The following is a 23307-nucleotide window of genomic DNA, read 5'->3' as shown; positions in this document are numbered from 1 at the left end:
GCTCCGGTGAGTGTGCAAGGCCGGGGGGGGGGGGCTCAGGTGTGCAAGGGCTGACAGGGGGGAGAGGTGTGAGTGTGCAAGGGGGAATCGGGGGTGAGTGTGCGAGGGTCAGGTGAGTGTGCGGGGGGGGCGGCGGAGGTGTGCAAGGGCCGCGGGCACAGGTGAGGGTGAGTGTGCAAGGCCGGGGGGCTTTGGGGTCAGGGCAGGGCCTGGGGGGGCTCAGGTGTGCAAGGGGGGCTCGGGTGAGTGTGCGAGGCTGGGGGGGTCACAGTGAGTGTGCAAGGCCTCAGGTGTGTCTGAGCCCCCCCAGGTGAGTGCGTGCGTGCGCCCCCCCCAGGTGTGTCTGACCCCCCCCCCCAGGTGTGCCCGTGCCCCCCAGGTGTGTCTGACCTCCCCAGGTGTGCCCAGGTGTGCCCGTGCCCCCCCCCAGGGTGTGTTTGACTCCTCCCAGGTGTGAGTGTGACCCCCCCCCTCTCCCTCAGGTGTGTGCCCCCCACCCAGGTGTGCCCGTGCCCCCCCCCCAGGTGTGCCTGACCCCCCCCAGGTGTGCCCCAGGTGTGTGTGAGCCCCCCCCCCCTCCGGTGTACTCAGGTGTGCCCAGGTGTGTGTGCCCCCCCCAGGTGTGCCCAGGTGTGTCTGACACCCCCCCCAGGTGTGCCTGGCCCCGCCCCCCAGGTGTGTCTGACACCCCCCCAGGTGTGCCCAGGTGTGCCTGGCCCCCACCCCCCAGGTGTGTCTGACACCCCCCCAGGTGTGCCCAGGTGTGTCTGACACCCCCCAGGTGTGTGTGCCCCCCCCAGGTGTGTGTGCCCCCCCCAGGTGTGCCTGGCCCCGCCCCCCCAGGTGTGCGTGGCCCCGCCCCCCAGGTGTGCGTGGCCCCGGCCCCCCCCCGGTCTCAGCCGTGTCTGGCCCCGCCCCCCCCAGGTGCCCCCCCCCGCCGCCCCCCCCCGATGCTCTCCGGGGTCTCCGGGCCCCTCCGGGGGGGCTCGGGGGGGCCCCTCCCCCCCGGCCGCTTAGCCCCGCCCCCCATGTGGGGCCCCGCCCCGCCGCGCCCCCCCCCCCGCACCCCGGGGTCCCCCCGGAGCCTCCGCGGCCCCCCCGGGACCCCCCGGGCCCCCCCGGGCGCCTGCAGCACCCTGGCCGGTAGGAATTGGTTAATTGATTATTGATTCATTAATTGATTGATTCATTGATTGGGGAGGGGGCTCACAGGGCGCCTGCAGCACCCTGGCCGGTAGGAAACCGTTAATTGATTATTGATTCATTAATTGATTCATTCATTGATTGGGGGAGGGGGCTCACAGGGCGCCTGCAGCACCCTGGCCGGTAGGAATTGGTAAATTGATTATTAATTGATTGATTCATTCATTCATTGATTGGGGAGGGGGCTCAAAGGGCACCTGCAGCACCCTGGCCGGTAGGAATTGCTTAATTGATTAATTAATTAATTGATTCATTCATTCATTCATTGGGGAGGGGGCTCACAGGGCGCCTGCAGCACCCTGGCCGGCAGGAATTGGTTAATTGATTATTGATTGATTAATTCATTGATTGATTGATTGGGGAGGGGGCTCACAGGGCGCCTGCAGCACCCTGGCCGGTAGGAATTGGTTAATTGATTATTAATTGATTGATTCATTGATTGATTGATTGGGGAGGGGGCTCACAGGGCGCCTGCGGCACCCTGGCCGGTAGGAAACCGTTAATGATTAATTGATTCATTAATTCATTAATTGATTGATTGATTGGGGAGGGGGCTCACAGGGCGCCTGCAGCACCCTGGCCGGCAGGAGAGCATTGATTCATTAATTCATTAATTGATTAATTAATTGGGGAGGGGGCGAGGGGGGGGGGATTTGGGAGGGGATTTAGGGGGGAAAAGTTCGAGGGATCCCAAAATTCTGGGGAGGAGGAGCTCGAAATTTGGGGAGGGGCTCCGGAGTGGGGAGGGGGCTGAGAACTGGGGAGGGGCTCAGATTTAAGGACGGGGCTCCAAACTGGGGAGGGGGCTGGGATTTGGGGAGGGGGCTCCAGACTGGGGAGGGGGCTGGGATTTGGGGAGGGGGCTCCAAACTGGGGAGGGGGCTCGGATTTGGGGAGGGGGCTCCAGACTGGGGAGGGGGCTCAGATTTGGGGAGGGGGCTCCAAACTGGGGAGGGGGCTCGGATTTGGAGCCCTCCGAACTGGGGAGGGGGCTGGAATTTGGGGAGGGGGCTCGGATTTAAGGACGGGGCTCCAAACTGGGGAGGGGGCTTGGGATTTGGGGAGGGGGCTCGGATTTGGGAGGGGGGCTCCAAACTGGGGAGGGAGCTGGAATTTGGGGAGGGGGCTCGGATTTGGGGAGGGGGCTCCAAACTGGGGAGGGGGCTCCAGACTGGGGAGGGGGCTGGAATTTGGGGAGGGGGCTCCGGACTGGGGAGGGGTTAGAGGGATTTGGGCCTGGAATTTGGGGAGGGGGCTCGGGGGGAAAAGTTCCGGGGACCCCAAAATTCTGGGGAGGGGATTGGAGAGGAGGAGCTCGAAATTTGGGGAGGGGTCTCGGGGTTCGAGGGGATTTGGGGAGGGGGAGAATTTTGGGAGGGGGATTTTAGGGGATTGGAGGGGGGGGCACGATTGAAGGGACCCCGAAATTTGGGGAGGGGTCTCGGGGTTCGAGGGGATTTGGGCAGGGGGGAGATTTTGGGGGGATTTTGGGGGGGGGGGGGGAAAGTTCGAGGGATCCCAAAATTTTCGAGGAGCAGGAGCTCGAAATTTGGGGAGGGGGCTCAGATTTTTGGGGGGGGAGCTGGAATTTGGGGAGGGGGCTCGGGGGTTCAAGGGGGTTTGGTGGGAGGGGGAAGAATTTTGGGGGGATTTTGGGGGGCCACAATTAAAGGGACCCCAAAATTTGGGGAGGGGGTTTGGGGTTCAAGGGGATTTGGGGGGAGGGGGAAGAATTTTGGGGGAGTTTTGGGGGGGCCAGAATTGAAGGGACCCCAAAATTTGGGGAGGGGGTTTGGGGGAGAGGATTTGGGGAGGGGGAAGAATTTTGGGGGGCAAAAGTTCGAGGGACCCCAAAACTGGGGGCAGCAGGAGCTCGAAATTTGGGGAGGGGGCTCAAATTTTGGGGGGGGAGCTGGAATTTGGGGAGGGGGCTCCGGGGTTCAAGGGATTTGGGGGGAGGGGGAAAAATTTTGGGGGGCCACAATTAAATGGACCCCCAAATTTGGGGAGGGGGTTTGGGGTTCAAGGGGGTTTGGGGGGAGGGGGAAGAATTTTGGGGGGATTTTGGGGGGCCACAATTAAAGGGACCCCAAAATTTGGGGAGGGGGTTTGGGGTTCAAGGGATTTGGGGGGGGGGGGTTAGGGAGATTTTTTGGGGTCCCCCCCAATTTTGGGGTGGGATTTTGGGGTCCCCCCCAATTTTGGGGTGACATTTGGGGTCTCCCCCGGGTTTTGGGGTGGGATTTTGGGGGTCCCCTTGGGTTTTGGGGTCTCCCCATATTTGGGGAGGGATTTTGGGGTCCTGCTGCATTTTGGGTTGGGATTTTGGGGTTGGATTTTGGGGTCCCCCCCCAGGTTTTGGGGTCCCCCTGGATTTGGGGCTGGGATTTTGGGGACCCCCCATATTTTGGGGAGGGATTTTGGGGTCTCCCCCATTTGGGGCTGGGATTTTGGGGTCCCCCTGGGTTTTGGGGCTGGGATTTTTGGGGTCCCCCCATATTTTGGGGTGGGATTTTGGGATCCCCCGGGTTTTGGGGAGGGATTTTGGGGTCTCCCCTATTTTGGGGAGGGATTTTGGGGTCCCCCTGGGTTTTGGGGCTGGGATTTTGGGGTCCCCCCATATTTTGGGGTGGGATTTTGGGGTCTCCCCAATTTTGGGGTGGGATTTTGGGGTCCCCCCATATTTTGGGGTGTAATTTTAGGATCTCCCCAGGTTTTGGGGTCCCCCCTGGGTTTTGGGGCTGGGATTTTGGGGTCCTGCTGCATTTTGGGGTGGGATTTTGGGATCTCCCCAATTTTTGGGGTGGGATTTTGGGATCTCCCCATATTTTGGGGTGGGATTTTGGGGTCTCCCCCATTTTGGGCTGGGATTTTGGGGTCTCCCCAATTTTGGGGGTGGGATTTTGGGGTCTCCCCCATTTTTTGGGGTGGGATTTTGGGGTCTCTCCAGGTTTTGGGGTCCCCCTGGGTGAGGGGTGTAATTTTGGGGTCTCCCGGGTTTTGGGGTGGGATCTGTGTTCCCCCGGACTTTGTGGTGATATTTGGGGTCCCCCTCGGGCTTTGGGGTGACATTTTGGGGGTCCCGTTACATTTAGGGGTGACATTTTGGGGTTCCCCCAAGTTTTGGGGTGGGATTTTGGGGTCCCCCAAGTTTTGGGGTGGAACTTAGAGTTCCCGCGGGTTTGGGGCTGGGATTTTGGGGTCTCCCCAGATGAGGGGGTGGGATTTTGGGGTTCCCCCCCAGGTTTTGGGGTGCGATTTGGTCTCCCCAGGTTTTGGGGTGAGGTTTTAGGGTCCCCCCAGGTTTTGGGGTGGGATTATTGTTTCTCCTGGATTGTGGGGTGGGATTTTGGGGGTCCTGCTGCATTTTTGGGGTGGGGTTTTGGTTCCTCACCAGTTTTGGGATGGGGTTTTGGGTTTCCCTCAGGTTTTGGGGTGGGACCCGAGGTGCCCCCCCCCCCCCCCAGATTTGGGGTGCAATCTGGGTTCCCCTGGGTTTTGTGGTGGAGTTTGGGGTCCCCGTGGGTTTTAGGGTGGAATTTTGGGGTCCCCCTGGGTTTTGGGGTGGGATTTCGGTTTCCCCGGGTTAGGGGTGTAATTTTGAGGTCCCCCCCGGGTTTTGGGGTGGAATTTTTGGGGTCCCCCTGGGTCAGGGGTGAGATTATGGGCTCCCCACAGGTTTTGGGGTTGGGTTTGGGTTCCCCTGGGTTTTGGGGTAAATTTTGGGTTCCCCTGGGTTTTGGGGTGGGATTTTGGGTTCTCCCCCTGGGTTTTGGGGTCCTGTTGCATTTTGGAGTGGGATTTTGGGGTCTGAGTTTTGGGGTGTGATTTTGGGTTCTTCCCCCGGGTTTTGGGGTGTGATTTTGGGGTCTGGGTTTTGGGGTGTGATTTTCTCTCCCCCTGGGTTTTGGGGCTCCCTGACCCCCGTTCCCCCCCCAGGTTTTGGGGTGGTGTTTTGGGTTCTGCCCTGGATTTTGGGGTCTGGGTTTCAGGGCTCCCCCCGGGTTTTGGGGTGTAATTTTGGGGTCTGGGTTTTGGGGTGGGATTTTGGGTTCTCCCCCTGGGTTTTGGGGTGGGTTTTGGGGTCCTGCTGCATTTTGGAGTGGGATTTTGGGGTCTGGGTTTTGGGGTGGGATTTTGGGTTTTCCCCCTGGGTTTTGGGGTGTGATTTTGGGGTCTGGGTTTTGGGGTGTGATTTTCTCTCCCCCCGGGTTTTGGGGCTCCCTGACCCCCATTATTCCCCCCCTGCCCCACTCCCAGATTACCACGGCGGCCGCTCCCGCAGGAAGAGCGTTCCCGGGGGGAAGCAGTTCAGCATCAACATGGACGCGCCGCCCGCGCCGCCCTTCCGGCCCTCGGTGAGCGCCGGCGCCATGGCAACCGCGGCCTGACCGTCGCCGTGGCAGCCGCGGCCTGTCACTATGGCAATGGTGACCTGTTACCATGGCAACCGTGGCCTGAACGTCACCGTGGCGACTGCAGCCTGACTGTTGCCATGGCAACAGCGACCGGTCACCATGGTGACCATGGCCTGACCGTCACCCATTGCCGCGGCAACTTCAGCCTGACCGGCACCATGGCAACCACAGCCTGACTGTCACCATCGCAACTGTGGCATCACCGTGGCAACCGCAGCCTTACCATCACCATGGCAACCACGGCCTGACTGTTGCCATGGCAACTGCGGCCCGACCATCACTGTGGATACCGTGATCCCTCCCATCATGTGTTGCTATGGTTGCCATTGTCATCCGTTGCCATGGTTACAGTTGTCATCGATCGTCCATATCCATGGTTACCATTGTCATCTATAATCTGTTGCCGTGGTTACCGTTGTCATCTATAATCCATTGCCATGGTTACTGTTGTCACCCATCATCCGTTGCCATGGTTACCATGTTCCCCCCACCTCCCATTGGTTACCAGCGTAAAACCCATCATCCATTGCCATGGTTACTCTTCCCATCTATCATCCGTTGCCATGGTTACCATGGTACCACCCTCCCCCCGTCATTCCGTTGCTTTGGTTACTGTGGTCCCCCACGTGCCCGTTGCCATGGTTATCATGGCATTGTCACTGATCATCTGTTGCCATAGTTACGATGGTCCTGTGCACCCCCCGTTGCCATGGTTACGATTGTCATCCGTTGCCATGGTTACCGTGGTTAGTCCCAACCCACCCGTTGCCACGGTTACCCCATTCCACACCCATTGCCGTGGTTACACCGTCACACACCCGTTTCCATGGTTACCAATTGCCCAGCCCCTGTTGCCACACTTACACTGGTGCTCAGCTGTTGCCATGGCTACCCTGGTCCCTGTTCCCGTGTTACCATGGTTACCCACCACCACCCATTGCCATGGTTACTGTTGTCCTCCATCACACATTGCCATGGTTACCATGGTCACCCCATCACACACACCGTTGCCATGGTTACCCCATCACATGCCTGTTGCCATGGTCCTCCATCACACATTGCCATGGTTACCATCCCATTTCCGCGCTGCCATGGTTACCGCTGTCCCCACGTGCCCGTTGCCATGGTTACCCCATCACACACCCATTACCATGGTTACCGAGTACACAGCCCCTGTTGCCGTACTTACACTGGTTCTCAGCCGTTGCCATGGTTACCGTGTTCCCTGTCACCCGTTGCCATGGTTACCCTGGTCCCTGTTTCTATGTTACCGTGGTTACCACAGTCGTGAATCACCTGTTGCCATGGTCACTGTGATCCTCCATCACGCGTTGCCACGGTTACCATGGTCCCTCTTTCCATGTTGCCATGGTTACCACAGTGCCCCCCCCCCCAATCACACACTCGTTGCCATGGTTACCAAGTGCCCATCCCCCGTTTACACGTTTACACAGGCACTCAGCCATTGCCATGGTAACCCTGGTCCCTGTTCTGTGTTGCCATGGTTACCGCAATCATGCGTCACCTGTTGCCATGGTTACTCCATGACACACTCGTTGCCATGGTTACTGTGTTCTCTGTCACCCGTTGCCATGGTTACCCTGGTCCCTGTTTCTGCATTGCCACAGTACCGCAACACCTGTTGCCATAGTTACTTCATCACACACCTGTTGCCATGGTTACTGCGGTCCTCCATCACTCGTTGCCGTGGTTACTGAGGTACCCAGGCAACTGTTGCCATGGTTACCATGGCCCAGCACATCCCTGTCATTGTGGTTGTTATGGTCCTGCCTGTTGCCATGGCTACCTCATTGCACACCTGTTGCCATGGTTACCCCTCACACACGTTGCCATGGTTACTGCACCCCCATTGTTGCCATGGTTACCGTGGCCTGGCACATCCCTGTTGTCATGGTTGTTGTGGTCCTGCCTGTTGCCATGGTTACCCTGGTCCAGCCCATCCCCGTTGCCATGGTTACCATGATCGTACCAATTCCCATGGTAACGGTGACCCATTGCCTCCCCGTTGCCATGGTTACCGTGACCCCTGTGGTCTCCGTGCTCAGGAACCGCGATGCTTCGCTGCCCATCACCATGGCAACCGTGGCCCTGTGGTACCTGTTACCATGGTAACCGGGTAACCTGGGGCCTACCTCACCTGTTTCCATGGCAACCATGGCCCTGAATGACCCGTTGCTATGGTAACCAGGTAACCACACACACTTCCCCCCCCCCCCCCCCCCCCCCAGGACAGGATCCAGGTAACCTGGTTACCATGGTAACGGGTTATTGCAGACCCAGGTGACCCAGAATAACCTGTTACCATGGTAACCAGGTCACACACACACCCCCCCCCCCCCCCCCGGTCTGAAATAATTCATTGCCATGGTAACCAGGTAACTGGACCCGGACTGACCTGTTGCCATGGTAACCATGCAGCACACACACTGAGTGACCCGTTACCATGGTAACCACTTTGACCCGGATGTGGAATAACCCGTTGCCATGGTAACTGGGTCAACCGGGCCCTGCCTGAGCCCTTGCCATGGTAACCGGGTAACTGACATCCTGTGTGACCCGTTGCCATGGTAACCGGGTAACTGACATCCTGTGTGACCTGTTGCCATGGTAACCAGGTCCCCCTGTGCCTGAGCAGTCTGTTGCCATGGTAACCGGGTAACTCAGGTCCCGAGTAGTTTGTTGCCATGGCAACTGCTGCTCATCCCCATGGAAACCGTGACCCAATGACCACGTGGTGACCTTTTGGTGACCCCTGACCCCTCAGTGACCCCCTTGACCTCAATGACCCTGTGACCCCTGGGTGACCTCTTGACCCCAATGACCCCCGGATGCCCCCTTGAGCACCCAGAGCCCAAGGACCCCAATGACCCCTCGGTGACCTCTGACCCCCAATGATCCCAATGTCCCCTGACCCCTGCCTGACCGCTGACCCCCGGCGACCCCGCGTGACCCCCGGGTGACCCCGTCACCCCTGGGTGACCCCTGTGGCCCCTGACCTCTGAGTGACCCCTGGGTGACCCCTGACCCGTGAGTGACCCCATGACCCCTTTGTGACCTCCATGTGACCCCGTGACCCCGGTGTCCCCAGCAAGGCCCCCTGAGCCGGCGCCTCAAGAGACTCCCTGACCCCTGGGTGACCCCTATGACCCCTGACCCCCGGGTGACCCCTGGGTGACCCCCGAGTGACCCCCGGGTGACCCCCGGGTGACCCCCGGGTGACCCCCGAGTGACCCCGTGACCCCGGTGTCCCCAGCAAGGCTTCCTGAGCCGGCGCCTCAAGAGCTCCATCAAGCGCACCAAGAGCCAGCCCAAGCTGGACCGCACCAGCAGCTTCCGGCAGATCCTGCCCCGCTTCCGCAGCGCCGACCACGACAGGTGAGACACACCTGGGCACACACCTGGGCACACACCTGGGGCATTGGGGATACACCTGGGCACACCTGGGCACACCTGGGGCAGCTTCCGGCAGATCCTGCCCCGCTTCTGCAGCGCCGACCACGACAGGTGAGACACACCTGGGCACACACCTGGGCACACACCTGGGCACACACCTGGGCACACACCTCATACACCTGGGCACACCTGGGCACACCTGGGGCATTGGGGATACACCTGGGTACACCTGGGTACACCTGGGGCAGCTTCCGGCAGATCACGACAGGTAAATACACCTGGGCGCAGGTGAGACACACCTGGGATACACCTGGGTACAGGTGAGACACACCTCGTACACCTGGGTACGGCTGGGCACACCTGGGCACACCTGAGATACACTTGGGTACGGCTGGGATACACCTGGGGGCACCTGGGATACACCTGGGTACGGTTGGGTACACCTGGGGCACAACTGAGATACACCTGGGCACACCTGGGCACACCTGAGATACACCTGGGGGCACCTGGGATACACCTGGGTACAGCTGGGCACACCTGAGGTACACACCACACACCTGGGGCAGCTTCCGGCAGATCCTGCCCCACTTCCGCAGCGCCGACCACGACAGGTAAATACACCTGGGATACACCTGGGACATTCCTCATACACCTGGGATACACCTGGGGACAGCTGGGCTCACCTGAGTACACCTGGGTACACATGGGTACACCTGAGATACACCTGGGGCATTGGGGATACACCTGGGTACACCTGAGATACACCTGGGGTACACATCATACACCTGAGGCACACCTGAGACACACCCGGGGTATACATCATACACCTGGACACACCTGGGGCACACCTGAGGTACACATCATACACCTGAGATACACCTGGGATACACATCATACACCTGAGGCACACCTGGACACACCTGGGGCACACATCATACACCTGGACACATCATACACCTGGACACACCTGGGGCACACCTGGGGCAGCTTCCGTCAGACCCTGCTGCACTTTGGCAATGCCGGCTACAGCAGGTAAATACACCTGGGGGCACCTGGGCACACCTGGGGGCACCTGGGCACACCTGGGGTACACCTGGGCACACCTGGGGTACGCCTCATACCCCTGAGACACACCTGGGCACACCTGGGGTACACCTGGGCACACCTGGGCACACCTGGGGCATTGGGGTCACACCTGGGGCAGCTTCTGGCAGATCCTGCTCGGCTTCAGCAGCACCAACCATGACAGGTAAATACACCTGGGGGCACCTGGGGACACACCTGGGACACACCTGGGCACACCTGGGGCCATTGGGGACACACCTGGAATACACCTGGGCACACCTGGGCACACCTGGGGACACACCTGGGATACACCTGGGGCATTGGGGACACACCTGGGCACACCTGGGGCAGCTTCTTGCAGATCCTGCTGTGCTTCAACAGCACCAACTACAACAGGTAAATACACCTGGGGGCATTGGGGACACACCTGGGCACACCTGGGTACACCTGGGGCATTGGGGACACACCTGGGATACACCTGGGCACACCTGGGGCACTGGGGACACACCTGGGCACACCTGGGGACACACCTGGGGACACACCTGGGATACAACTGGGCACACCTGGGGGCACTGGGGACACACCTGGGCACACCTGGGCACACCTGGGCACACCTGGGGCATTGGGGTCACACCTGGGGCAGCTTCCAGCAGATCCTGCTGTGCTTCGGCAGCGCCGACCATGACAGGTAAATACACCTGGGGGCACCTGGGGCCATTGGGGACACACCTGGGGGCACCTGTGACACATCTGGGACACCTGGGGGATTGGGGACACACCTGGGCACACCTGGGGACAGCCGTGGGCACACCTGGGCACACCTGGGGTCACACCTGGGATCACCTGGGGACACCTGGGGACACACCTGGGCACACCTGAGGGAGTTTGGGGGCACCTTGGGATACCTGGGCACGCCTAGGACACACCTGGGGACACACCTGAGGGATACCTGGGCACACCTGGGGTCACCTGGGCACACCTGGGGACACACCTGAGGGATACCTGGGCACACCTGGGGTCACCTGGGCACACCTGGGGACACACCTGAGGGAGTTTGGGGGTACCTGGGGACACCTGCAAACACACCTGGGACACACCTAGGAGACCCGGACACACCTGGGGACACCAGGGCACACCTGGGGACACCACGGGGGCATTTGGGGACATGTGGGGGCACTGGACCAGCAGCTCCCACAGCGCCGAGCGTGACAGGTACCGGCAACACCTGGGGCACACCTGGGCACACCTGGGCACACCTGGGGGCACCCCGGGGGGATCTGGGGGTCCCACTGGGGGAGGGGCCCTGAGTTCCGCCAGGAACTGCCCAAAATCCCCCCAAAATCCCCCCAAAAATCCATGAAAATCTCCCCAAAATTCCATGAATATGCCCCAAAAATCCCCCCAAAATTCCATAAAAAACCCCCCAAAATTCCCCAAAATATCCCCCCAAAATTCCCCCAAAATCCCTCCAAAATTCCACGAAAATCTCCCCCCAAATGCTCTGAAAATCCCCCCCAAAATTCCATGAATATGCCCCAAAAATCCCCCCAAAATCTCCCCCAAATCCCTCCAAAATTCCACGAAAATCTCCCCAAAATTCCATAAATATGCACCAAAAATCCCCCCAAAATTCCACCAAAAATCCCCCCAAAATTCCCCCAAAATCCCCCCAAAATTCCACCAAAATCCCCCCAAAATTCCCGGAAAATCTCCCCAAAATTCCCCCAAAATCCCCCCAAAATTCCACCAAAATCCCCCCAAAATTCCCGGAAAATCTCCCCAAAATTCCCCCCGAAGTTCCCCAAAAATCCCTCCCAGGATGCCCCCCAAAATTCCCCAAAATCCCTCCAAAATTCCACGAAAATCCCCCCCAAAAAATTATCTGAAAATCCCCCCCAAAATTCCATGAATATGCCCCAAAAATCCCCCTAAAATTCCACCAAAATCCCTCCAAAAATTCCCGGAAAATCTCCCCAAAAGTCCCCCCGAAATTCCCCAAAAATCCCTCCCAGGATGCCCCCAAAAAATCCCCCCAAAATTCCACGAAAATCCCCCCCCCCAAATTCCCTGAAAATCCCCCCCAAAATTCCACGAAACCCCCCCCCCCCCCAAATTCCCTGAAAATCCTCCCCAAAATTCCACCAAAAATCCCCCCGAAATTCCCGGAAAATCTCCCCAAAAGTCCCCCCGAAATTCCCCAAAAATCCCTCCCAGGATGCCCCCCCAAAATCCCCCCAAAATTCCCCAAAATCCCCTCCAATTCCCCAAAAATCTCCTCAAATGCCCCCGAACCCTCTCAGATCTCCCCAAATTCCCTCAAGCCCCCCAAAAATCCCCTCAAACAACGCAGAACCCCCCAAACCTCCCCAAACCCGCCAAAATCCCCCCAAATTCCCTCCAATCCCCCTCCCCAAATCTCTTCCCAACCCCTCCAATCTTTGCCAATTCTCCCCCCCCGAATCCTCCCTAAATCCCCCCAAAATCCCCCTCCCCAAACCCCGAATTCCCAAAATTCCCAAAATTCCCAAATCCCCCAAAATCCCCAGACCCCCTCAGAATCCCCCGCAATTCCCGAAATTCCCGAACCCCCCAATCCAGGGCCGAGCTCTGAAGAGTCGCACTGGCACGACCCTCCCCAAATGGCCCCAAATCTCCCCAAAATGGCCCCAAATCCCCCCAAAATGGCCCCAAATCCCCCCTCAAATCCCCCCCTAGGCTCCCCCAGACCCCCCCAAATTCCCCAAAAATCCCAAACCCCCGCGATCCAGGGCCTGGCTGATGCAGAGATTTACAGAGTTGCGCTCGCACAAAATCCCCCCAAATCCCCCCCCAAAATGTCCCCAAATTACCCCAAATCCCCCCCCCCAAAAATGTCCCCAGATTCCCCCAAATCCCCCCCAAAATGTCCCCAAATTCTCCCAAATACCCCCCAAAATGTCCCCAAATTCCCCCAAATCCCCCCCAAAATGTCCCCAGATTCCCCCAAATCCCCCCCCAAAATGTCCCCAAATTACCCCAAATCCCCCCCAAAATGTCCCCAGATTCCCCCAAATCCCCCCCAAAATGTCCCCAGATTCCCCCAAATCCCCCCCAAAATGTCCCCAAATTCCCCCAAATCCCCCCACAAAATGTCCCCAGATTCCCCCAAATGTCCCCAGATTCCCCCAAATCCTCCCCAAAATGTCCCCAAATTACCCCAAATCCTCCCCAAAATGTCCCCAAATTCCCCCAAATCCTCCCCAAAATGTCCCCAAATTACCCCAAATACCCCCCAAAATGTCCCCAAATTCCCCCAAATCCCCCCCCAAAATGTCCCCAAATTCCCCCAAAATGTCCCCAAATTACCCCAAATCCTCCCCAAAATGTCCCCAAATTACCCCAAATCCCCCCCAAAATGTCCCCAGATTCCCCCATATCCCCCCCAAAATGTCCCCAAATTACCCCAAATCCCCCCCAAAATGTCCCCAGATTCCCCCAAATCCCCCCCAAAATGTCCCCAAATTCCCCCAAATCCCCCCCAAAATGTCCCCAGATTCCCCCAAATTCCCCCCAAAATGTCCCCAAATTGCCCCAAATCCCCCCCAAAATGGCCCCAAATGCCCCCCCAGGCCCCCCCCCCCCCCCAGATAACCCCCAGCCCCCCCGGGATCCCCCCGAATTCCCGAAATTCCCAAATCCCCGCAATCCAGGGCGCGACCGATGCAGGGGTCGCATTCACAGAAACTCCAAACCCCCAAATCCCCCCAAAATGGCCCCAGGTCTCCCCAAATGGCCCCAAAATGGCCCAAATTCTCCCCAAATCCCCCCAAAATGGCTCCAAATCCCCCCCCGGACCCCCCCCCAGCCGCCCGAATTCCCAAAATTCCCAAATCCCCGCACTCCAGGGTGCGGCTGATGCGGAGCTTTAAGGAGTCACACTCGCACAAACCCCCCCAAATTCCCCCAAAATGGCCCCAATTTTCCCCAAATGGCCCCAAATGGCCCCAAATCCCCCCCCAGCCCCCCCATTCCCCCCGGATCCCCCCGAATTCCCGGCATTCCCGCGGCAGGGCACGGCTGATGCAGAGCTGTAAGGAGTCGCACTCGCACTCGCTCCCCCAAATTCTCCCAAATCCCCCCCAAAATTGCCCCAAATTCCCCCCAGAACCCCCCCAGACCCCCCCAGCCCCCCGAATTCCCTGAATTCCCGCTGCAGGGCACGGCTGATGCGGAGCTTTAAGGAGTCGCACTCGCACAAACCCCCCCAAATTCCCCCAAATTTCCCCAAAATGGCCCCAAATCCCCCCAAAACTGCCCCAAATCCCCCCCAAATCCCCCCCAAATCCCCCCCAGATCCCCCCCAGCCCCCCGGATCCCCCCGAATTCCCTGAATTCCCGCTGCAGGGCACGGCTGATGCGGAGCTTTAAGGAGTCGCACTCGCACGAGCTCCCCCAGATTCCCTCAAACCTCCCCAAAATGGCCTCAAATCCCCCCAAAACTGCCCCAGATCCCCCCCCGGACCCCCCCAGCCCCCCGGATCCCCCCGAATTCCCGGCGTTCCCGCGGCAGGGCGCGGCTGATGCAGAGCTTTAAGGAGTCGCACTCGCACGAGTCGCTGCTGAGCCCCTCGAGCGCGGCCGAGGCGCTGGAGCTGAACCTGGACGAGGATTCCATCATCAAGGCCGTGCACAGCAGCATCCTGGGCCAGGAGTTCTGCTTCGAGGTGCGCCCGCCTGCCGGAACCTTCCGGAACCTTCCGGAACCTCCCGGGGGCGCCTCCCCGGGGAGGGCGTGGCTCACCTGGGGCTGGGGGCGGTGCCCGCAGGTGACGACGGCGTCGGGCACCAAATGTTTCGCCTGCCGGTCGGCGGCCGAGAGGGACAAATGGATCGAGAACCTGCAGCGCGCCGTGAAGCCCAACAAGGTGGGGGAGAGCAGGGGGAGGGGCTGGGGGGAGGGGCTAAAGGAAGGGGGGAGGGGCTAGTGGGAGGGGGGAGGGGCAACTGGTTGGGATGGGGTTGGTCAGTGGGGTTTGGCGGTCAACTGGTTATGGGGAGAGTCAATGGGTCATGGGGATGGTCAACTGGTCATGGGGATGGGTAATTGGTCATTGGGGTGGTCAACGGGTCATGGGGACGGTCAGCGGGTCATGTGGTTGGTCAACTGGTCATGGAGATGGTCAGCGGGTCATGGCAGTGGGCAACTGGTCAATGGGGGTTGGCAACTGGCCATGGGAGTGGTCAGCTGGTCATGGGGATGGGCAACCGGTGGGGATGGGGATGGTCATTGGAGTTTGATGGTCAACTAGTGTTCAATGGGCAATTGGTCATGGCGATGGTCAGCGGGTCATTGGGTTGGTCAACGGGTCATGGGGATGATCAGCGGGTCATGTGGTTGGTCAGCTGGTCGTGGGGATGGGCAACTGGCCATGGGAGTGGGCAACTGGTCAATGGGGGTTGGCAATTGGTCATGGGGTTGGTCAATGGGTCATGGAGATGGACAACTAGTCATGGGGATGGGCAACTGGTCATGAGGATGGGGGTCATTAACTGGTGTTTGATGGTCAACTGGTCATGGGGATGGGGGTGGTCAGTGGGGTTTGATGGTCAACTGGTAATGGGGAGGTCAATGGGCCATGGGGGTGGGCAACTGGTCATGGGGGTAGGGGTGGTCAATGGTGTTTGATGGTCAGTTGGTGTTGTGGTCAACTGGTCATGGGGATGAGCAGCTAGTGGGGATGAGGGTGGTCAGTGGTGTTTGATGGTCAGCTGGTTATGGGGAGAGTCAGCTGGTCATGGGGATGGTCAGGGGGTCATGTGGTTGGTCAACTGGTCATGGGGTGGGCAACTGGTGGGGATGTGGGTGGTCAGTGGGGTTTGATGGTCATCTGGGGTTCGATGGTCAACTGGTCATGGTGGTGGGCAACTGGAATTGGGGATGGGCAACTGGTCATTGGGTTGGTCAAGGGGTCATGGGGATGGGTAACTGGTTGGGATGGGGTGGTCATTGGGGTTTGGTGGTCAACTGGTTATGGGGAGGGTCAGTGGGTCATGGGGATGGGCAACTGGTGGGGATGGGGTTTGTTAACTGGTGTTCGATGGTCAACTGGTGTTTGATGGTCAGTTCTTCATGGGGATGGGCAACTGGTCATGGGGGTGGGCAATGGGTCATGGGGGTGGGCAACTGGTCATGGGGGTGGGGCTCATTAACTGGTGTTTGATGGTCAGCTGGTTATGGGGAGAGTCAATGAGTGATGGTGGTGGGCAACTGGTCATGGAGATAGGGGTGGTCAGTGGAGTTTGATGGTCAGCTGGGTATGGGGAGTCCATGGGTGATGGGGGTGGGCAACTGGTCATGAGGATGGGCAAGTGGTCATGGAAGAGGGCAACTGGTCACGGGGGTGGTCAGTGGTGTTTGATGGTCAACTGGTGTTTGATGGTTGGCTGGTTATGGGGAGGGTCAATGAGACATGGGGGTGGTCAACTGGTCATGGAAGAGGGCAACTGGTCAGGGGGGTGGGCAACTGGTCATGGGGATGGGGATGGCCAATGGGGTTTGATGGTCAACTGGTGTTTGATGGTCGGCTGGTTATGGGGAGAGTCAGTGGGCCATGGGGATGGGGGTGGTCATTGGTGTTCAATGGTCAGCTGGTTATGGGGAGGGTCAACCGTCCATGGGGATGGGCAACCGGTCATGGGAGAGGGCAGCTGGCGGGGATGACGTTCAATGGTCAATTGATGTTGGATGGTCAACTGGTTATGGGGAGATTTAACTGGTCATAAGGGTGGGTGGCTGGTCAAGGGGGTGGGCAACTGGTCATGGGGACGGGGGTCGTTAACTGGTGTTCAATGGTCAACTGGTTATGGCGAGAGTCAGCGGGTCATGGGGGCGGGCAACTGGTCATGGAGATGGTCAGCTGGTGGGACTGGGATGGTCAGCTGGTGTTGGTGAGCTGGTCATGGGGGGATGAACTGGCCATCAGGATGGTGAGGCAGTAGGAATGGAAATGGTCAGCTGGTGTTGATGATTAACTGGTCATGGGAATGGTCAGCTGGTGGAGATGGTCAGTTGATGTTGGATGGTCAGCTGGTGGGGATGGTCAGGTAGTGATGGGGATGGTCATGGTGTCGATGGTCAACTGGTGATGGAACTGGACAGCTGATGTTGATGATCAATTGTTGATGGAGGTGGTCAGCTGGTGTTGATGGTCAGCTGGTGGGGTTGGTCATCTGGTGCCGATGGTTAACTGGTGTTTGATGGTAAACTGGTGGTGGTAGTGGTTGACTGGTAATGGAGGTGGTCAACTGCTATTGATGGTCATGTGGTGTGTGATGGTCAGCTGACATCGATGGTCAACCGGTGGTGGGGGTGGTTATGGTGTTTATGGTCAGAAGTTGTCGATGGTTGCCTGGTGTTGATGGCTAACTGGTGGAGACGAAGATGGTCACTTGGTGTTGATGGTTAACTGGTGGGGTTGAAAATGGTCAGCTGGTGTGGATGGTCATCTGGTGGGGATGAAGATGGTCAGCTGGTGTTGATGGCTAACTGGTGGGGTTGAAGATGGTCAGCTGGTGTGGATGTCAGTGGGGATAAGGATGGTCAAGCAGTGGTGATGAGCCCGGTCAACTGGTCTTGACGGTCACCTGTGCTCGATGGTCAACTGGTGAGGATGAGAATGGTCAAGTGGTGTTGGTGGTCACCTGGTGGGAATGGGGATGGTCCATTGGTGTTGATGTCAGCTGGGCTAGAGATGGTCAAGCAATGGTCATGAGCCTGGTCAACTAGTGTTGATGGTCATCTGGGTGGTCAGTTGGAGGGGATGTTGATGGTCAGTTGATATTGATGGTCAGTCAGCAGGGGATAGAGGTGGTCATGATGTTGATGGTCATCTGCTGTCAATGGTCAGCTGGTGTTGCTGCCAGCTGGTGTTGGTGGTCATCTGGTGACAGTGGTCAGCTGGTGTTGAAGGCAACTGGACTAAGGATGCCCAAGCCACGGTGATGAGCCTGGCCAGCCGCTGTTGATGGTCAGCTGGTGTGGATGGTCAGCTGGTGGGGGTGAGGATGGTTGAGCAATGGTGGTGAGTGTGGTCAGCTGGTGTCAATGGTCAACTTGTGTTAATGATCAGCTGGTGAGTATGGGGATGGTCAACTCGTGTTGACGGCCAGCTGGTGTTGATGGCCAGCTGGTGTTGATGGTCAGCTGGTGTTGAAGGTGAACTGGTGTTAACAATCAACTGGTGAGTGTGGGGATGGTCAGCTGGTGTTGATGGTCAGTGGTGTAGGTGGTCAACTGGAGTAAATGGTCAGATGGTGTAGGGGGTAAAGGGGTGTTAATGATCAGCTGGTGAGTATGGGGATGGTCATCTGGCATTAGTGATCACCTGGTGTCAGTGAGGATGATCACCTGGTGTTGATGGTCACCTGGTGTTGATGGTCACCTGGTGGCAGTGAGGATGGTCACCTGGCATTGATGGTCATTTGATGTTGATGGTCACCTGGCATTGATGGCCAGCTGGCATTGATGGTCACCTGGTGTTAACGATCACATGGTGTCTGTGGGGATGGTCACCTGGCATTGAGGGTCAGCTGGTGTTGATCACCTGGTGGCAATGGGGATGGTCACCTGGTGCTGATGGTCAGGTGGCCTTGATGGTCAGATGGTGTTAACGATCACCTGGTGTCAGTGGGGATGGCCACCTGGTGTTGATGGTCACCTGGTGTTAATGATCACCTGGTGACAATGGGGATGGCCACCTAGCATTGATGGTCATGTGGTGTTGATGGTCACCTGTCATTGATGGCCACCTGGTATTAACAATCACCTGGTGTCAATGGGGATGGTCAGCTGGTATTGATGGTCCGTTGGTGTTGATGGTCACCTGGTGTTGATGGTCACCTGGTGCTAACAATCACCTGGTGGCAGTGGGGATGGCCACCTGGCATTGATGGTCAGTAGGCGTCGGTGGTCACCTGGTGTTGAGGGTCCCCTGGTGTTAATGATCACCTGGCGGCACAGGGAATGGTCACCTGGCATTGATGGTCAGTTGGTGTTGATGGCCACCTGGCATTGATGGCCACCTGGTGTTAACGATCACCTGGTGGCAATGGGGATGGTGACCTGGCATTGATGGTCAGTTGGTGTTGATGGTCAGTTGGTGTTGATGGCCACCTGGCATTGATGGCCACCTGGCATTGATGGCCACCTGGTGTTAACGATCACCTCGAGTCAATGGGGATGGTCAGGTGCTGTTGACGGTCACCTGGTGGCCATGGGGGTGTCCACCCGGCCAAGGCCACCCCGTGGCGGCTCCGAGCCGCTCCGCAGGGGTCACCACCCCGCGGTGCCCCGCCCCCGCAGGACAACAGCCGCCGCGTGGACAACGTGCTGAAGCTGTGGGTGATCGAGGCGCGCGACCTGCCGCCCAAGAAGCGCTACTACTGCGAGCTGTGCCTGGACGACATGCTGTACGCGCGCACCACCAGCAAGGCCCGCACCGACAACGTCTTCTGGGGCGAGCACTTCGAGTTCAACAACCTGCCCGCCGTGCGCACCATCCGCCTGCACCTCTACAAGGACACCGACAAGAAGAGGAAGAAGGACAAGAGCAACTACGTGGGCATGGTGAGCATCCCCATCGCCAGCGTCACCGGGCGGCACTTCGCCGAGCAGTGGTACCCGCTGAGCCAGCCCAGCGGCAGCAAGAGCAAGGCCGGGTGCCCCGCGCTGCGCGTCAAGAGCCGCTTCCAGACCATGAGCATCCTGCCCATGGAGCTCTACAAGGAGTTCGCCGAGTACGTCACCAACAACTACCGCATGCTCTGCGCCGTGCTGGAGCCCGTGCTCAGCGTCAAGAGCAAGGAGGAGGTGGCCTGCGCGCTGGTGCACATCCTGCAGAGCACCGGCAAGGCCAAGGTGGGACAGCAGGGTTGGGGTGGTGGGATCTTGGCAGGGTTGGGGTGGTGGGATGAATGGATGGATGGAGATGGAGGTGGCCTGCGCGCTGGTGCTCATCCTGCAGAGCACCGGCAAGGCCAAGGTGGGACAGCAGGGTTGGGGTGGTGGGATCTTGGCAGGGTTGAGGTGGTGGGATGAATGGATGGATGGAGATGGAGGTGGCCTGCGCGCTGGTGCACATCCTGCAGAGCACCAGCAAGGCCAAGGTGGGAGAGTGGGATGGAATGGTGGGATCTTGGGAGGGTTGAGGTGGTGGGATGGATGATGGATGGACGGATGGATGGATGGGTGGATGGATGGATGGATGGATGGATGGATGGATGGATGGAGATGGGACAGAAGGACACCCGCCACTGGCCCACACTGACGGTTGTTGACAGGACTTCCTGTCGGACATGGCCATGACGGAGGTGGATCGTTTCATGGACCGGGAGCACCTGATCTTCCGGGAGAACACCTTGGCCACCAAAGCCATCGAGGAGTACCTGAAGCTCATTGGCCAGAAATACCTCAAGGACGCCATTGGTGAGCGCCAGCAGCACTGGGGGGTGTCGGTGGGGGCGTGGTCTCCTTGGCAGGGGCGTGGTGGGTGGGTGGTCCCACTCATGGCCATGACATGGTTGGGTGGGCCTTTCTTTTGGTCATGAGGTGATTGAGTGGTCCCCACTCATGGCTATGAGGTCATTGCATGGTGCCCATTCATGGCTAGGTTCCACCACCACCATCATGAGACCATTGGGTGGTCCTCACTCATGGACAGGTTCCATCACCACCATCATGAGATCGTTGGATTGTCCCTTCTCATGGCCATGACATTGTTTGGGGTCCCACACATGACCAAATTCCATCACCACCATCATGAGATTGTTGGGTTGTCCCTTCTCACATCCACAAGAAATTTGGGTGGTTTCTACTCAAGGCCATGACATGGTTGGGTGTCCCCTTGTTGTGGTCATGGGATGTTTGGGACGTCCCTGCTCACAGCCTGGTTCCATCACCACCATCATGAGGTCATTGGGTGGTCCCACAGGTGGTCATGAGATGGTTGGGCATCCCCTTGTTGTGGTCATGGGATGGTTGGGAGGTCCCTGCTCACAGCCTGGTTCCATCACCACCATCATGAGATTGTTGGGTTGTCCCTTCTCATGGCCATGAGATCATTGGGTGGTCTCTTTTCATGGCCATGTCCCCACTAGATGGTTCTGGGATGGTTGGGTGGTCCCTACTCACAATCAAGTTCCATCACCTTCATCAATGAGATGGTTGGGTGGTCTCTTCTTGTGGCCATGTGACTTTGTGTGCTCCCTGCTCATGGTCCTGACATGGTTGGGTGGCCTCTTCCTGTGGTCATGAGATGGTTGGGAGGTCCCCACTGATAGCCTGGTTCCATCACCATCATCGTGAGATTGTTGGGTCGTTCCTTCTCATGGCCACGAGATCCTTGGGTGGTTCCAGGTTCCATCACCACCATCATCATGAGATCTTGGGTGGTCCCCACTCATCGCCAGGTTCTATCACCACCATCATGAGATCATTGGGTGGTCACTTTGCAAGGCCATGATAGGGTTGGGTCCCTTCTTGTGGTCATGGCATGGTTGGGAGGTCCCCACCAATGACCAGGTTCCATCGCCGCCGTCACAGCATCGTTGGGTAGCACCCACTCATGGCCATGAAATCATTGGGAGGTCCCTTCTTGTGACCATGAGATTTTTGGGTGGCTGGTTCTCATGGCCATGACATGGTTGGGTGGTCCTCACTCATGGCCATTAGGTCATTGGATAGTCCCCATTCATGGCCATGAAATCATTGGGTGGTTCCCACTCACAGCCATGTTCCATCCCCACCATCATGAGATCATTGGGTGGTCCCCACTCATGGCCGTTAGGTCATTGGATGGGTCTCCACTCAAGGTCGTGTTCCATCCCCACCATCAGAAGGTTTTTCAGTGTTCCCTTCTCACATCCATGACATGGTTGGGGGGTCCACCTCAAGGCCATGTTCCATCTCCACCATCATGAGTTCATCCATGACATGGTTGGGGGGTCCATCTCAAGGCCACGTTCCATCTCCTCCATCATGAGATCATTGGGTGGTCCCCACACATGGCCGTTAGATAATTGGATGGGTCCTCACTCATGGCCATGTTCCATCCCTACCATCATGAGATCTTTGGGTGGTCCCTTCTCACATCTATGATACGGTTGGGTGATCCCCACTCGTGGCCATTCGGTCATTAGATGGGTCCCCACTCATGGCCATGAAAGCATTGGATGCTACCCACTCATGGCCATGTTCCATCACCGCCACCATGAGATTTTTGGGTGTTCCTCACTCACGGCCATGTTCCATCCCCACCATCATGAGATCTTTGGATGGTCCCCACTCACGGCCATGTTCCATCACCGCCACCATGAGATCTTTGGGTGTTCCTCCCTCACGGCCATGTTCCATCCCCACCACCATGAGATCTTTGGGTGGTCTCCACTCACGGCCATGTTCCATCCCCACCATCATGAGATCTTTGGGTGGTCTCCACTCACGGCCATGTTCCATCCCCACCATCATGAGATCTTTGGGTGTTCCTCACTCATGGCCATGTTCCATCCCCACCATCATGAGATCTTTGGGTGGTCTCCACTCACGGCCATGTTCCATCCCCACCATAATGAGATATTTGGGTGGTCCCATTTCATGTCTATTATTTCATTGGATGGTCTCCACTCATGGCTAGGTACCATCCTCACCATCATGAGATCTTTGGGTGGTCCCTTCTCACATCCATGAGATCTTTGGGTGGTCCCTACTCATGGCCATGACATGGTTGGGTGGTCCCCAGTCAAGTCATGTTCCATCACCACCATCATGACATCTTTGGGTGTTCCTCACTCATGGCCATTAGGTCATTGGATGGTCCTCACTCATGTCCAGGTTCCATCGCCACCACCATGAGATCATTGGGTGGTCCCTGTCATGGCCATTAGGTCATTGGGTGGTCCCCACTCAAGATCATGTTCCATCACCACCATCATGAGATCTTTGAGTGGTCCCTTTGCATGGCCATGACATAGTTGGGTGTTCCTCACTCATGGCCATTATGTCATTGGATGGTCTCCACTCATGGCTATGTTACACCCCCACCATCATGAGATCTTTGGATGGTCCCCACTCACGGCCATGTTCCATCCCCACCACCATGAGATCTTTGGGTGTTCCTCACTCACGGCCATGTTCCATCCCCACCACCATGAGATCTTTGGGTGTTCCTCACTC

General features: G+C 58.1%; 1 protein-coding gene across 1 annotated transcript in view; it reads left to right on the top strand.

The window, feature by feature from the left end:
• Positions 1-5510: 5510 nt before the first annotated feature.
• The window catches only part of SYNGAP1 (synaptic Ras GTPase activating protein 1), a 55356-nt gene continuing 37559 nt past the window's right edge, over positions 5511-23307 (top strand). Inside the window, exons 1-6 of the mRNA XM_058822532.1 lie at positions 5511-5561; positions 8896-9017; positions 14650-14803; positions 14906-15004; positions 19441-19995; positions 20418-20562. Coding sequence (XP_058678515.1) covers positions 5526-5561; positions 8896-9017; positions 14650-14803; positions 14906-15004; positions 19441-19995; positions 20418-20562 — 1111 coding nt within the window. The 5' untranslated portion in view covers positions 5511-5525. The remainder of the gene's footprint in view (positions 5562-8895; positions 9018-14649; positions 14804-14905; positions 15005-19440; positions 19996-20417; positions 20563-23307) is intronic.

Source organism: Ammospiza caudacuta, chromosome 33 (genome assembly GCF_027887145.1).
Source record: "Ammospiza caudacuta isolate bAmmCau1 chromosome 33, bAmmCau1.pri, whole genome shotgun sequence".
Lineage (NCBI taxonomy): Eukaryota > Metazoa > Chordata > Aves > Passeriformes > Passerellidae > Ammospiza > Ammospiza caudacuta.
The sequence above is the reverse complement of the archived record's forward strand: the minus strand, read 5'-3'. Positions and strand labels throughout refer to the sequence as shown.